General features: G+C 42.7%; 2 protein-coding genes across 5 annotated transcripts in view; both read left to right on the top strand.

Annotated features, from left to right (window-relative positions):
• Nucleotides 1–16,390, top strand: part of PREP (prolyl endopeptidase) — a 111,859-nt gene that overhangs the window by 35,179 nt on the left and 60,290 nt on the right. For all 4 annotated transcript variants that reach the window (XM_054722156.1, XM_054722158.1, XM_008154610.3 and 1 more), the window contains one exon: nucleotides 16,130–16,235. In XM_054722156.1, the coding sequence (XP_054578131.1) occupies nucleotides 16,130–16,235 (106 nt within the window). The remainder of the gene's footprint in view (nucleotides 1–16,129; nucleotides 16,236–16,390) is intronic.
• LOC103297744 (phosphatidylinositol N-acetylglucosaminyltransferase subunit Y-like) lies at nucleotides 13,569–13,784 on the top strand. The gene has a single exon (XM_054722159.1). It carries the CDS (start codon nucleotides 13,569–13,571, stop codon nucleotides 13,782–13,784), a length of 216 nt encoding a protein of 71 aa, XP_054578134.1.

The raw sequence follows: 16,390 nt of genomic DNA, 5'->3' as shown, positions 1-16,390 counted from the left end.
TGAAGAGTGCGAAGAAAGTCTATAAGGCTTAGGCAGGTCAGGCTGACGTAGGCGAGTGTCCCCATCCTTCCTCACCCTGCTGTCTGTGATCGTTCTGAGCTGAGAGGACCTTCTTGCTGCATAGGGGATCCCTGTCATTTCAGCCTGAACACTATAGTTCTGTAGGTATAAGCCTTCAGAAGCCTGAGGCCCATCCTAAATTGATGATTCAGTTCCAGGTCAGAAAAACCTAAATGAAGGAAAAAAAATATTGATGTGGGAGTTTCTTATACCAGGCAAGGAAGTGTGATAAAGCCAGGGGGATCCAAGCGGCCGGTGTGCTGTTGACTGTCTAGACCAGCGTCACCCATGATTGGTGTACCGATGAGCAATCAGGACATGGGCTGGAAACGAAGCCAACAGTTTCCTAACAGCCTTGATTTAGTGACCCACATCCTAGAGAAAAGCAGTCGTCCTTTATGTAACCATGCACCAAATACATGTGTTGCAATTGTTGCTTCTATTTTTCAAGCAGTTGTTTTTAGGATCATCATTTTGAACCTGGTATTTCATGAACGCATTTAACAGTATCTCTGGGTGGAGAGCCCGTGTTACAGTGATGGTGTGTACTGCAGCAGAAATCAGGAGAATTTTATTCTAGTCCTACCTGGTGGCCTTAGGCAAGTCACCTCACCCCTGCAAGCCTTGTTTCCTCCGGGGCTTTTCAGCTCTGAAAGTCTGTGATGAGAGGACGTATTCACAGCATCTCATAGACCAGTGATGGGCAACCTTTTGAGCTTGGTGTGTCAGACTTCGCCAGAAAACTGAGCATAACTCGGGTAGTGTGTCACTTTGAGGAAAAAACATTATTTCGCAAATGTTTCATCCTCAGGAGCAGCAAATGTTTCATCCTCGGCATGGGGCCACCTCAGCGGCCGTGTGTCATCAGAAATGGCTACGCGTGTCAGTGCTGACACGCATGTCATAGGTTCGCCATCACTGTCATAGACCCTGAAGCAGGCTTCCTGGGTGAGAACATAGCTGCTGAATTTGAGGTCATGAGGGTGTGGAGTGCCGGTGTTTTGGGTGCAGTCTGAGGCGCTCGTGGGCGGGAGCGGAGTGTGTGAGTGGATGTGATTCTCTGGCTTGCTGCCGCCCTCCTCCCTTTGGCTGTTGCAATCAGGTTCACCGGGGACTTCCCTTTGTGTCCTAGTTGCTGTCTCCTCATGACTCAGCTCCTCTTTCACAGATGTCTCTGCTTTCCTGCATTGGACAGGTCTTTCTGACCTTGGACGAGTCTCTAAGCTACTGTCAGGAGGTAGCCTTACTCTTCCCATTGTTGCTGATGACCCATCTCTCCCCAGGACGACCACCTTCCACCTGACAGAACCCGTGGCCTCTTGGCCACTTTGGGGTACTAGGTCTGTTGCTAAAGTTCCGTGGCAGTCCAAAACCAGATATCAACTCCAGTTTCTATGCTGCTTCCCTCTCCCCAGCTCAGGTTTGGGGAGCACATGGGGTAGGGACTATTTAATTCTTTCCCTTGTTTGTTTATCTGTTTGTTTGTTTTTCCATACAGAGATGTGGACATGAATAGTCATAGCAACCAAGCTGGATATAACCCAAATGTCCACTAAAAAGTACATGTATGAACAAATTGTGGTATATCTCTGCACTGGAATACTACTCAGCAATAAAAAGGAATGACCTATTTACATACCTAACAACATGTGGATAAATCTCAAAAATTATTAATGCTCAGTGGAAGAAGCTGGGAGAGAAGGAGCACACAGAGTTAGATCCCATTTATATAAAACTCTAGAAAATGCAAACTAGTGTATAGTGACGTGGACAGATCAGTGGTTGCTTGGGGACTGGCAGGGAGGGAAGATGAAGGGACAGGCAGAAACTCTGGGAGATGCTGAGACCGGAACTTGGAAGTGACGTTTTATAGGTGGGGTCATCCTGAGCAGTGGCAGGACCCCCATTGCCTCCCTCCCCTCTGGAATCCGCCCTGGCTTTTGGTCTTCAGTGTCCATGCAGGGAGGAGGAGGCAGGGAAGGGGGACAGGATTTTTGCTCATCGGGAGCTGTTTGTTGATTGATTCTGGCTGCTCAGCAGTCCACCAGCTCTTAGGCATCCTTTAGGAGTGAGATTCCCTCAATTCTGCGAACCTCTGCGCTTTGCTGTTCCCTGATGTGGGTTATACACTCTCTGGCTGACCTTTCTGTGTTTTTGCATTTGTGCCTCTGAGCTTCTGCTCCCAGTAGGGATCCCTTGAGAGTTGTGCCTGTCTGGCACCTCCTGCCCCTGCACCCATCCTTTTTCAGCAGGGACTTTTCAGATGACTGGAGGCCAGCTACCTTGTTGGTGCCTCTTGATCCAGGGGAAGCCACATCCGTGGGTTCTCCGTGGAAATGCAGGCAGTGTTCACCACTGACCTCCTCCCACCAGCCTCGCCTCTCAGGCCCTCCAAGCAGCACCCTCATGACCCTGGGGTAACACGCAACAGATACCTAGCATTCGGCTTGGAAGAAGAGTGGCATCAGTTGTTTTTAATATTGACCGTGAGGCTTTCGTTGTAGGGCAGTGATTGTGGAAGGATAGAAATTGTCATTTTAGAAGGTTCTCTTGGACAGAAAAGAAAAGAAAAGCTCTTTATTTAAAATGATTTGTATAGCATTGGGCACGCACGCGCACACACACACACACACACACACAGAAATCAAGCATTTTGAGGCTCTTTCACACACACACACACAAAGAAATCAAGCATTTTGAGGCACTTTCCCAGCAGAGGGTGCTCTAGAATGAAGATTCTGAAAATGGATTCAGTCCCTTTAGAAAAGATCAGGGAGAAAATAACCTGCCTCTCTCTGATTATCCAGCTGAATCTTATTTTGAGAACTTAATTCCATTATACTTAATTCCATTCCAATTTTTCAGTACAGAGGTAATCCTAATTCTTAATATTCATTACATGTCACTCTACAAGCCATTTTAGTGTGTTCACTTGTGACCCTTAGAGTTAATATGTACATGTTTGTTCACATTTATATATATTACACATATATTAACATGTAAAAGCGTTGCCTGATGCTTGACTCACTATTGGCACTCGTGAATGTTAGTTTTCTTACTCTCCCCTCTTCCCTGCTGAGGTTCATGCACAGAAGACCTTCTGGGCCTGGTGTGCACCCAGCTTCGCCTACAGAACATACCAGCTCAGTAAAGTGCAGATGTTCCTCGGGGAACTCTGCCTCACCTGCCCTCACTCATTGGATGGTTTTCACTTGGAATAGTAATTGCTCAGCAGGCCTTCTCCGTGGTCAGGACAGTTCATGCATTTATTCCACAAATACCTAGTAAGTCCTTGCTTTGTGTCCACTATTGTGCAGGGACCCGGTGATACTCAGGATCAAAGAGCAGAGCACTGGCCCTTATGGAAGATGTTTTTGTCATGGTAACCCATTCACTTTCAGTATATTTACATAATACAAAGAGTCTGGGGGCCTCACGGCAGAATTTCCCCCATGTTTGGTTTGGTTTGTCATTTTAAAGACACCATTGTCCTCTTGACCTTAACTTCAGTAATTGAGCCTGAGACTGTCAGCAGGAAAATCTCAGCAGCATGCCTGGGAAGGCAGAACAGTCAGGAAGCCAAACTGAAGAGCTGGGTGTGGGTAAAGCTAGAGGCCTGCTGCTCTGTATCTATATATATAAAAGGCTTATGTGCTAAGTGTCTGTCCGACCGGTCGCTATGACGCGCACTGACCACCAAGGGGCAGATGTTCAACACAGGAGCTACTGTGATGCGCTCTGGCCATTTACAGAGAAATGGCACTGCGGACCTGGTGCTCACAAAGCAACACTCCACTTCCCTCAAGTGGGACGCAGGCCCGGCCACCACCGCAGAGCGACAGCCCACCAAATCGCAGCTGATGCTGCTGAGACCCCATGGCGCAAAATGAGGCCCACAGCCCAGCCCAGCCCAGAAATGGTCTCTGTGGGCGCTGGGTAATGATGTCACGTAGCAACTCCCGGCTTCCTCTCCCTAGCGACGACTAACCTCCTTGCAGTTTCTTCAGCCCAAGAACACGACTTGCTTTATAGCCAGGTGCAAACATTTCACCAAATGTCTATGAAGCGTTTTCCCGTGCCTCATCTCATTTGATCCTCACAGAAGTCCTGGAGTCGGTAGATAGGAGACTCGGTGGAATCCTGTTTTCTTTTCATTATCTGGAAAACAGATATTTAGAAACCTTTGAAACTTGACCTGACTGAAAAGAAGTAAGAACTGGTGGACCTTGAAAATGACTTCAGGTTTTCTCACTGCACCGAATATAGTCAAACACTGCTGCAGTTAAATATTTTACCCTGTGTTCTCCCTACGTGATCTACAATAATAATCTGCTTTGTGTTGATGTTTATTGCTGTGTTGCTGACAATTACCTGAAAGAGGAGTTGGAGTGCTTCACTGGGCTGGAAAAAACTTAGTTAAATCAGAAAGCAGGTCTAATTAAGCAAGTTTATCTCTCTATATATAAAGCTCTCGCTGGCGCCAATCGCATGCGTGTGTTTCCATCTATCATTGTCAATTGTGAATTTGGTTGACACTTCTATTATAAAGAAAGGGCGAATAGCAATATTAAAATATTTCTTCTAATTAATTTCCTTTCAATGTGCACGAATTCGTGCACCAGGCCACTAGTGTATACATAAAACAGCTCCTGATGGGGAGGCAGGGCGGAGGGTGTAATAGTCAGGTAGGATTTGCCAGTCAACCACTTGTCTCACCTGACCCCTCTATTGCTCAGTAAGGGAGGAAAGAAAACAAACAGTAGATTCTTAAATAACCAAGCTTACCTGCCAGAACAACCAACATGTAGATTGGAAAGAGTAGTGGCTATATCATGCCTAGACCTACATTATTTACTTTACTTTGAATGGGTTTTCTTTTCCTAGAATTTTCTGTTATATCTGTTAGTGGCATACAAGCCGCACATAAGAGTGTTGGGGCTCATGTCTCTTTCCCCATTGCTGTAGTGTCTCTGTGTTGGGAAAGCTGGGTAATTTGATTTAATGACTACCTATTAGAAATGTTGGTTAATGCACATCCCATGTGTTTATGACTACCCTTTACTTCTGTTACTGACATTCTCTCTTATTTTTATTACAAGCCCGTAATGAGTCCCATAAAAGAAAAGCCATCATTGTCGGTGATTATTTTGACATTTAAAAGTTTTTCTAAGTTAAGTTTTGCAGACACACTTAATATTAAAGGATTTTATGATTAACAGCTATTACAAGAGGAATTCAAAAGCGTCTCTCAAATAAAATTGATAAACTTCCCTGCTCTGAGAGGAACATGATTAACTCTCGAAGCTATTAAAATCCATTTTCACTCCTTTTGTTAATTTCCTGGACAATTTTAAGTCTCACTTCTTTTCAGTATACTTATTTTATACACACAATTAATTCTTTTATCATCCTACCTAATAATAGACAAATATGCAAATTGACCATACCTCCGACACACCCACAAAGCCACGCCCACAAGCCACGCCCACCACCCAATCAGAGCAAGTATGCAAATTAACCCAACCAAGATGGCTACAGCCACAGAGAGCAAGGTTTCCTAGGTAACAGAGGAAGCCAAGCTTTCTGCCTGCCCTTGCCAGGCCTAAGCCTCCACTCAAGCTACAAAGTTTCAATTATAGAAGGTAAACAAATTCAAACAGAATGGCGGCAGAATGGAGCTTGAGAGAGCAGGCCAGGGTTGCTCTCCTGGCAACAGGGGAAGCAAAGCTTTCCGCACACCCTGGCCGGGCCCAGGCCTCCGCTTAAGGCTACAAAGTTTCAATTATAACCCCAACAGAAATGGCTGCCGGCCTCCGAGGGAGCCCCAGGCTTGGCTCTGCTCCAGGCTACAAAGTTTCAATTGTAGAAGGAAAATAAATTCCAGATACCAGGGCCTCCGCTTGGGTTGCCAGGGGGCATGGCTGGCCTGCAAACCACCACAGGCCCCTCGCTCAGGCCGCCCTATGCCCCAAGGGAACCCCACCCTAATCAGGGACACCCTTCAGGGCAAACCAGCTGGCTCCCCACCCCTGTACCAGGCCTCTATCCTATCTAATAAAAGAGTAATATGCAGATTGATCATCACTGCAACACAATATAGCTGCCCCCATGTGGTCAAAGATCCTGCCCCCATGTGGACACAAGATGGCCACCACAAGATGACCAGCAGGAAAGGGCAGTTGGGAGGCACCCAGCCTGCAAGGGAGGGCAGTTGGAGGTGATCAACCCTGCAAGGAGAGGGCAGTTGGGGTCAAACAGGCTGGCAGCAGAGTGGTTAGGGGGTGATCAGGCTGGCAGGTAGAAGCGGCTAGGGGCAATCAGGAAGGCAGGCAGGCAAGCAGTTGGGAGCCAGCAGTCCTGGATTGTGAGAGGGATGTCCGACTGCCCATTTAGGCCCAATCCCGGTAGGACAGTCGGACGGGCCGTCGGACATCCCTCAAGGGGTCCCAGATTGGATAGGGTACAGGCTGGGCTAAGGGACAACCCCCCTCTGTGCACGAATTTCGTGCACCGGGCCTCTAGTAATATATAAAAGAAAATACTTTCCTCAGTCTGAAAAAGTGCATGTAGATTCAAATTATGAAAATCTTTCTCCACCCTCTTGTTGGATTCTAAGTTTTAAGTATGTATATCAAAGAAACTTCATGTCCATGAAGATTCGGTTATTAACACAAGCCCAGGTGCCTGTGTAGTTCAGCAGCTCTAGCACAAAATCCCTCATGAGCTTTTCTTTGAAAATGATAATATGTCTGATGAAAGTCCACATATTCTGTGTATATATAAGTATTGGTTATGTGTCCCGTCACTTTGAAGGACAAATAACCTTGTAGATAGTTAAATGATTGGAGAGTTTAAAACATTAACAAGTGATCTGCTAATTTTCTCTTAATAAAAGATGCATGAAGGAAAGTTCGCTTATTCCAGTCATTTGAAAAGCCCAGTTGTTTTTTTAATAAATTACTGTCCTGTTTTAAATTATATATTTTTATTAATTTCAGAGAGGGAGGGAGAGGAAGGGAAAGAAACATCAATGATGAGAGAGAATCATTGATTGGCTGCCTCCTGCATCTATCTTCGATCCTCCTGGGGATTGAGTCCACAAACCAGGCATGTGCCTAGGGGAAAATGAACCATGACCTTCTGGTTCATAGGTTGACACTCAACCACTGAGCTACACCAGCAGGACCCAGCTATTCTTATTATGTAGTATTGAGACTGAGAATAGCCAGATTCATCATCTTTAAAGTTTTTATAATGCTAGTAATCTACACTAATAAAAGAGAAAGATGCAAATTGACCGTACCTCCGCAACACCCACCAGCCAACCAGGAGTGAGTATGCAAATTAACCCAACAAAGCTGGTGGGTTGATTTGCATACGCAGGCGCAGAGCAAAGACTGAAGACGACTGAAGACTGAAGAAGCTTGGCTTCTCCGCTGCAGCCAGAGCGGAGAAGCCAAGCCTCGCTGCGGCCTGAGCGAAGGCCTGGGTCCTGGGTGCCAGAGGAAAACCAGTGCCAGCAGCCAGGGGAAGGAAGGCCTATTGCATGAATCTTAGTGCAACGGGCCTCTAGTAATAAATAGTTATACAAGTCTCTTGTAATATACAAAGATCCTATCACCAGAGAAATTGTTGACATATTGTATTTTACACTTATTTCTGTAGATCCATATTTTTTTTAAAAAGCCTCAAATAAACTGATGGTAGAGCTGACGATGACCTCTTGTGAAAATGAAGCCCCTGGACTTAGAATCTGGTCTAAATGGATTCCCATTACCCCTACATGAGGCATTTAACTGGACATTTTATACACACATACTGTTTGGGACAAGTTTCCCTGAGGTGTGCTCTGGTTGCTGCTTATCTCTTTAAATTCTGTGGTTTCATGGCCCCTGGGTTGGTAGGGATTATAACCTTGAATATGCTAAGTCATGACCCGCGTGTGTGTTGGACCAGCACATATGAACCTGACAGAATACAGTAGAAAATACTCTGTTTGAATGATGTCTACCAAGGGTTTCCTTAGTAAATATTACTATCTTAGTGTAGCTTAATATCACAGTATGCACAATTAAAATTTCTTGTGGCTTCTTTAGTGTAAGTGTAAAGTCTGATACCCCCATGCTTTATACTTTACCTGTTGATAAATGCAAATGAGGATGGTAGCTGTTATTATGGGGTACCCCCTTCAAAAACAATATTGCATGGACTGAAATTTACACTGTCCCATGAGGCATGGTGGGGCCCATAGCTTTCCTGTTTTTCTCTTTTATCTGGATTTCAGGAAAGTCACCTTACTTTAATTCTGTTAATTTCTAATTCTTTTAATTTTCACTTTTAACTCTAATGATATTTAGGTGTCTTTCCTCATCAACATGATTTTTATCTTCCCCTCCCAGTGATTTCCAAATTCATTTTTTTAATTGCCTTGAAATATAGTCTAAATGTGAGGCCATGGTTCACTATGTATTGTTATTGATTAAATTATAGTGCAAGAAAATATATTTCTAATCTAACAGTGACTTGCAAATTATTTTGAAATTTGAGACCTTGCGTGTCTGAAAGTTCAGAGTTGTGTTCAGAGTTGTTTAGCAGATTTGTTCAGTGGCTGTGGCACATCTCTGGGTTGTGATGAAGGTCGTTGTAGTAAAAAAGGCTGACTTAAACGCATTCAACAACAATGGATCCAGAGACTTCCTGCCTTAAGATTAAATATAAGCTGCTATTTACTACAGCCAGAAATGGTGAGAAAAACTTATTAGATGTGCTTGAAACAGTTGTCATCAAAAGTTTGGTGTGGTCTTTGCAGTGAGTTTTGCTGCCTTATCTTTCTGTTGGATGAATCACTACAACCAAATTAACTATCATTTATGATTGATGTGGCATGACTTTTAGCACTTCGCTCTAAAGATTCTGTCTGTCTTTAAAAGACAAAGAACAGAAGTATGAAGTGTTATTAATGAGGTTGCATTTCATTATGTTTAGTAGTTATAATTGTGAGATTGCTGATGACATGATTTGAAAATAAGGTGGAACTAAAATTTTAGATGCTGGTTTATTAGCTATGTATATGAAAAGCTTAAGGAAATTGTATAAAGGACTAGAGATAGAATATATAACACCTAAAGTAATTAAAAGAGGGGGAAAGTTTACAAAGAAATTTATACAGTACAAAGAAGAGAGGAGAAAGGAAAAGCAAGGTGAATAGAATATTCAGAATTAATCATGTGGAAGCCAGCACATCAATACTAACAGTTAATGAAAGCAGAGTAGTACAAATTCTTAGGTTAAAGTTTTAAAAGTTAATTAAGTCATATGTTCATTTGCAAGAGACCCACTTAAAACATTGTGACAGGTAATTTGGAAATACAGTGAAGATGAGAATGGAGGGGGAAAAAATTAATGTAAATAAAATTTATGTGAGGTTTTCCAAAAACTCTGGCAATCTTGGAAAATACTATAATGAGACTAGAAAAAGGTGAAGAGAATGCATCTGAGTCATTTGATATCATGTGCAATTTGTGACAAAAACTCATATTATAAAATATGATTCATTTTTGGTATAGGGGACTGCTTCAGAACTCAGGGGGGGAAAATCACTAAGGAAGAACAGCCCAAGTAAACAGGACTTTCTAGAATCTTTTATAAAACTACTAGTGGCCCGGTGCACGAAATTCATGCAGGGGGAGGGGGTTGGGGTGGCTGTCTCTCAGCCTGGCCTGCTCCCTCTCCAATCTGGGACCCCTCAAAGGATGTCCTACTGCCGGTTTACAGGGATCGGGCCTAAACCGGCAGTTGGACATCCCTCTCGCAATCCGGGACTGCTGGCTCCTAACCGCTCACCTGCCTGCCTGATTGCCCCTAAACACTCTGCCTGCTGGCCTGCTCGCCCCCAACTGCCCCTCGCCTCCAGCCTGCTTGCCCACACCTGCCCTCCCCACTGGCCTGCTCTCCCCCAACTGCACCCCTGCTGTCCTGATCACCTCCAATTGACCCCCACTGACGGCCTGCTCACCCCCAACTGGCCCCCCTGCTGGTCTGCTCATCCCCAACTGCCCCTCCCCGCCCGCCAGCCTGATCACCCCTAATGCCCCCCAACACCCCCCCCCCCCCCCCCCGCTGGCCTGATCACCCACAACTGCCATCCCATCCTGGCCTGATCACCTACAACTGCCCTCCCCTCTTGGCCTCTAACCTCCTCTACCTTGGCCCCGCCACCATGGCTTTGTCCAGAAGAACATCCAGAAGGTCTCCCAGTCTGATTAGCATATTACCCTTTTATTAGTATAGATAGAGGCCTGTTGCACAGGTGAGGGCTGGCTGGTTTGCCCTGAAGAGTGTCCCGGATCAGGGTGGGGGTTCCCTTGGGGCGGCCTGGGCGAGGGGCCTGTGGTGGTTTGCAGGCCGGCCACACCCCTATGGGGTGAGGGTCCCCGCTGGGGGGTGTGGCCAGCCTGGGTAAGGGGCTGAGTGCCATTTTCAGGCTGGCCATGCCCCCCAGCGACCCAGGCTCCCAGCCCTTCCTTTTTTTTTTTCCCCCAGCGCCTCCTTGAGCAGAGGTCAGGGCAGGTGGGAAGCTTGGCTTCCTCCGTCACTGGGGGCAACCCAAGCCTCCTGCTCCAGCTCCGTGGCCGCTGCCATCTTTGTTGGGTTAATTTGTATACTCGCTCCTGATTGGCTGGTGGACATAGCGGAGGGACGGTCGATTTGCATGTTTATCTTTTATTAGTGTAGATAACCTGGAATCCCACTTTTGTTTCACAAGTACAAACTATTTCTGTGCTCTAAAGTAATTTTTTCTGAGAAAGAGCTGTTTACCTTATAACATCAATGTATTGCCCAGTGTTTAAAAACACTGAACATACTGGCTGCTGCTAGCAAGTAAAACCCTAAGTAGTCCATGCTTAGTCCTGTTGAGACAACATTAAGCTCGATATGATCACTTTGCACTGATACCAAGAATCAGTGTATGTGAGCTTGATATGAGCAGCACAAGTCCAAGTGAATGTTATGTTTGAAAATTTTACCTCCACATAAAATAAAAGAAGCATGTCCCAAAGACTGCAGTTCATAGAAGTGTTATTGAAATAGGAAGCAGAAATAGTGTAACTATCCTACTATGTAATGAGACAGAAGCAGATATATCATTGTTATGTATTTTTTATTAATCATGGGTATTATATTTTTAATTAGCCCTATATTAATTGCATGATTAATTCTTACATTCATGCACTTTAATTATATGCAATAAGGTACCCCCAAAATGTAATTATCCAATAACAAACTAAAATGATTTTAAAACATAATGACAGATTTTTTGCTTCTGGCCATGACAGTGTAACTGGTATTGGACTAGCCCTCTTGCCATAAACAGAAAACCATACAAAATAGACAAAGCAACTGTTTGCAGATATTGGTCAACAGGCATCACAGGATTCCATCTGTGAAAGTGACAAGTCCTATGCTTGCCCAGCTCTCTGCCTGGAAGTATTTTCTGGACTCCAGCACAAAGAGGAGGAGCCCCAAAGTGTTGCAGTCTCGCTGAACTTAGGATACAGGAAAACTGAAGCCACTGGAATTTACAGGCAGAGTACCAAAAGGAGGAAACTACCCACTAAGAAATCTGCCTTGGTATCCCCTTGCGTCTTTAGCTGACTGTTACGTGGTACATGCACAGGAGGAGACTCAATGATTCGAGCCAAGGACAACTACCAGGAAGCTGTTAAGCCAACCACTGCCAGAGGTTTAACACAGCTGGGAGACTCGCATTCTGACAAAGTGGAAAGACCTTGTGAGCACCCAGGGTATTCAGCAGAGATCCCAGAGAAGCCATGCCTCAGCAGTAGGACTGTAGACCTTACCAACGAAGCTTGAAAACAGCCTTGAATGGAACAAGCTGATTTACCAACAAATTATCTGCCTCAGAACTTTTAAAGGAAGGAAGAAAAAAAATCCAGACAACATGCAAAATATTCAGAATCCAATAAAAATATTACTGTGTGTAAAGAAGCAGAAAAAATGTGACTTAACTTGGAGAACAATTAGTCAATACAACAGATCCAGAAATGACAGGTATTAGAATTAGCAGACAAGGACTTTTTAAAAGCTATTATAAAAAATGATTTTAAATGGATTTTAGAAAACATTATTATAACCAACAAAGAAAAAGAAAATATAAAAACAACCCAAATGTTCTTCTAAAGGTGAAAAATAAACTATCTGAATTTTTAAGTTCTCTACATGGGCTTACCAGTAGTTTAGATACTATTAAAGAAAATATCAGGTAATTTGGAGATGGGACAGTTGAAAATAAACCACAAAGAGAAAATAAATTGAAACAAAAATGAATACAGTCTCATTGACCTATCAGATAGTACTAACTGATTCAACAGTATGTAGTTGACATCTTAGGGATAAGGGGACACAAAACTATACAGGGGGGGGCGGAAAGTAGGTTTATGGTTGTGCATATGGAAAATAACACATTAATGAATAATAATATAGTAATAAACTCGGTGTTTTGTGTACTCACAAGTGTAAAACTACTTGTTCCTCACCCATATGAGGGAAAATTGGTCAAAAATGGTATGAATTTGATAAATAGACATACCCACAGATTCACGACACTCAACAAATCTCAAGCAGGCTACTATAAGCAAAGCCCATTATAATCAATCTGCAGAAAACCAACGATGGTAAGAAAATCTTTAAAGCTGCCAGAGAAGAGAATACATTACCTACAGGGAGAAAAAAAATAAGAAATGACTTTTCATCTGAAACAGTGCAAGTCAGAAGACAATGGAAAGACAATTCTTTTTTTTTAATTCCCTTCTACCTGCCCTCCACTGCTGCCGGCTTCTTGGAGATCCTTCTAGAAATGTTCCATGCACAAACATAGCAAATGCATTTTAAATTATTTTTAACATAGAACTTAGAAAGGTTAGCAGGAATGTATCCTGCTTAGAGAGTCATAAAAGGTGTGTTGTGTTTATAGAGAAATGATGATCTTTCCTAGGTAAAATAATCCCTAGAGCAGAGAGGGGCAATTAATTACTTCAGCCCTAATCCTGTGCTGATTAAACAGCCCTTAGTTTTATAGTCTGGTCTCCTGAGTTCACAGCCCGAAGAAGGGACTGTGACTGGTGTTAATTCTTTTGCTGAGGATAGGTGCCTTTAGAAATATGCAAAGTGGCACCTTGGCTTAGAAGGCAGCTGGACAAAGAATAAAGGAGACAGAATTTGGAATTAGGTCCAATCTGGGCTTTGCAGCTTAGTTGTGTTTAAAGATAGAGAAATGGGGCACTGGTTGGGAATAGCCTATCCAATTATTGATGGGATCCCTAATAGGATACCACCCACCAGCAGCTAGGATGATGACACATCAAAATAAGAAGCAAGAAGATATGGAGCAGCACTAGGTCATAATTAAAAACAACAGATACAACCAGATTTTCTTAATACCATCTACCTTTTAAAAAGTCAGGGTGGCAGATAAGTGGCATAGGAGAATGTTTCTGTCTCTTCCTACGTTGACCGTCCTCATTCCATTGATCTCCTTAGCAGGACGGTTCTACTCGGCCTCCGTGGAAGAAAACTCCCCACAGGGCTGCACTAGCACAGCCAGCCTGTGCTTTTACAGTCTGCTCTTGCCCATTACCATAGCCGTGTATGTGTTCTTCCACCTGTGGATGCGGCTCGGTATTAAGCTCTTCAGGCATAATTAATGCACCCAGAGCCAAGATGGTCTATACATTAATGATAAAGTCTTGAGTGGCTAGTCATGAAAATACTGGAAACCCACTTAATTTTCAGGAAAGATGCTTTACCTTGCTTCTGTCAGAGCTTGGGACTACGGGAAGCTTACACTGCAGAAGCTTCTTTTATTATACTTTGGTTCTGCCCTTGTTTTTTTTGAAGGTTCTAATTTGTAACTGCTGTATCAGAAGAAACATTTCAACACAGTGCCTTATTGGAAATTAACGCCCCCAACCATCACCTAATGACTTTTATTTCTGATCCCTTTCATCTAAAAATTAATATTTTGAAATTTTATGTTTGAGATTCAAAGTCTTTGATAAAGTCACGTTATGAAATAATTCCAAAGGAGCTATGTTGGAGTAGTTGTAGAGAAATGGATTTGAACTAGTGTGATATAAACCATAATAAAATGGAAATTTTATGGAAAATTAAAAAAAAGAAAGAAAGAAAGAAATGGGGCCTGGCCAGGTGGCGCAGTTGGTTGGAGCGTCATCCTGGACACCAAAAGGTTGCTGGTTTGATCCCTGGCCAGGACAAGACACCTTCTTAATAGGCCTACCTTGACTGCGACACTGAAAACTATGGTCCCTTCCCCGACATTCTGCCTCCCTTACCGAGATTGTTCATGTTCTCCATGCCATCTCTCATTGTATAATATGCTACATAATTCTATATTTGTGTGTTTGTCTCCTCCCCTAGACTGTAGCATTTTTTTCTTCTTGGTTTGTTCACCGGTGTATCTTTAACACCTAGAAAACGACTTGAACGTAATAGCTGCTTAGGAAATTTTTATTGAATGAGCAAATGACAGTTGTTGTAAGTGTGTTAGGGTTCTGTAGAGAAACAAAAACCAACAGGACCTGTGTATATGTAGAGAGAGAAATACTTACTTTTTTAGAAATTGGCTAGTGTGATTGTGGAGGCTCGGCTGGTCCAAAGTCTGCAGGGGAGGCTGGCAGGCTGGAAACCCAGGGGAGATTGCCCGTCAGAGACCATCTACTGGCAGGATTCCTTCCTCCGTCTGCAAGGCAGTCTTTTTCTAGTAAGGCCTTGACTGGTTGGATAGATTCACTCACGTGACGGAGGGTAATCACCTTTATCAGAGTCCATCCATTTAAATGTAAATCTCATCCAAAAAAATACCTTCACAGAAACATCCAGAATAATGTTGGACCAAATATCTAGCTGCCGTGTCCCTGTCAAGTTGACACATTAAATTAACTATCACAATAGGATGTGGAGAAATAGGAACTGTTATACACTGATAAAATGTAAGAGGGTGAGTTGGTACATCACTTAATTTGGCAATATCTAATAAAGTGGAGTTTGTGCATGTCCTGCCACTGAGCAGTTTCACTCCTAGTTACATAGAAACACTTATAAAAGGCCATACTTACATAATATAAGGGAAACACTTATATAAGGCCACAAGTAAACATGTTCAATAATTTTTCTGAAGTGTTGCTTGTAATAGCAAGAAAATGGAAATAATCTAAATGTTTACTGGTGGGAAAGTGGATCAATTAGCTGTGGTATATTCTTAAATTGGAATACTATACAGCAGTTAAATGAAGTAAATGTACATATGTCAACATGGATTATTTTCTTAATTATGTTGAATTAATTTTAAAAAGTAGTTACAAAAGGATATATATGTAGTTTGATAGCACTTATGTTTTAACAACTCAAAACCGTAATGTTGGTTGCATTAGTTTTTTACCAAGATTATTTTTGTTCTTTAAGATTCTCCTGTTTAATTATAAAAGAAACCCACAGAAGCATGGGCGTTTGTTCTCTGACAGCTTGTGTGGAGGGGACTAAAGATATGCATGAAGAGTTGGTCAACAGAAATTATTAATGTGACCGATGTGAACCACTCATGAACTTCTTTACATCCATGCCCATTTTGGTAACTTTTACTCATTTAGAACAACTTTCAAAATACGTAACCTGTGACGAAACTTCCAAGGCAGGGATATTAATATTCAAAATGACAGGTTGCATATATTTTCAGTTAAAGAATAGGCTGGATTTAAATAAAAATCACATTAAGTCATTATGACATTCAGTTACATCTATTGATATTTTCTACTTAAATATTTCACTATGTTTTGTTAACCGTTGATTAGGAGTGAAATAAGTTAAAATGGATGTTCATCTTTTTTTCTGCTGACTTCCTTATCCATTCATAAGTTTGGGGTAAATTTATTGCATTTGAGTTTAACCTTTAGTTTTTGCTTAATATTTAATAGTACTCTCACAGAAAATACATTCTAATCAGCCTCCTGCATTGTTTTTATTTTCTTCCTAGTTGTCTGATGATGGTCGCTATGTCTTGTTATCAATAAGGGAGGGGTGTGACCCAGTGAACCGCCTCTGGTACTGTGACCTGCAGCAGGAATCCAATGGCATCACTGGTAAGTTATCTTTCACCCACAGGTAATTACTCCAGAATGCCTTTTAAAAGCAGTTATTTTGTCTTCTAATTGATTTTCTAAGAAACCGTCTTCCATTTAACCACATTGTCTTAGTTCATCTGTCCCCCCTCCCCAATATTATCTCATAAAATGAA

The sequence above is a fragment of the Eptesicus fuscus genome, chromosome 10, assembly GCF_027574615.1.
Source record: "Eptesicus fuscus isolate TK198812 chromosome 10, DD_ASM_mEF_20220401, whole genome shotgun sequence".
NCBI classification, from domain to species: Eukaryota; Metazoa; Chordata; class Mammalia; order Chiroptera; family Vespertilionidae; genus Eptesicus; species Eptesicus fuscus.
The sequence above is the reverse complement of the archived record's forward strand: the minus strand, read 5'-3'. Positions and strand labels throughout refer to the sequence as shown.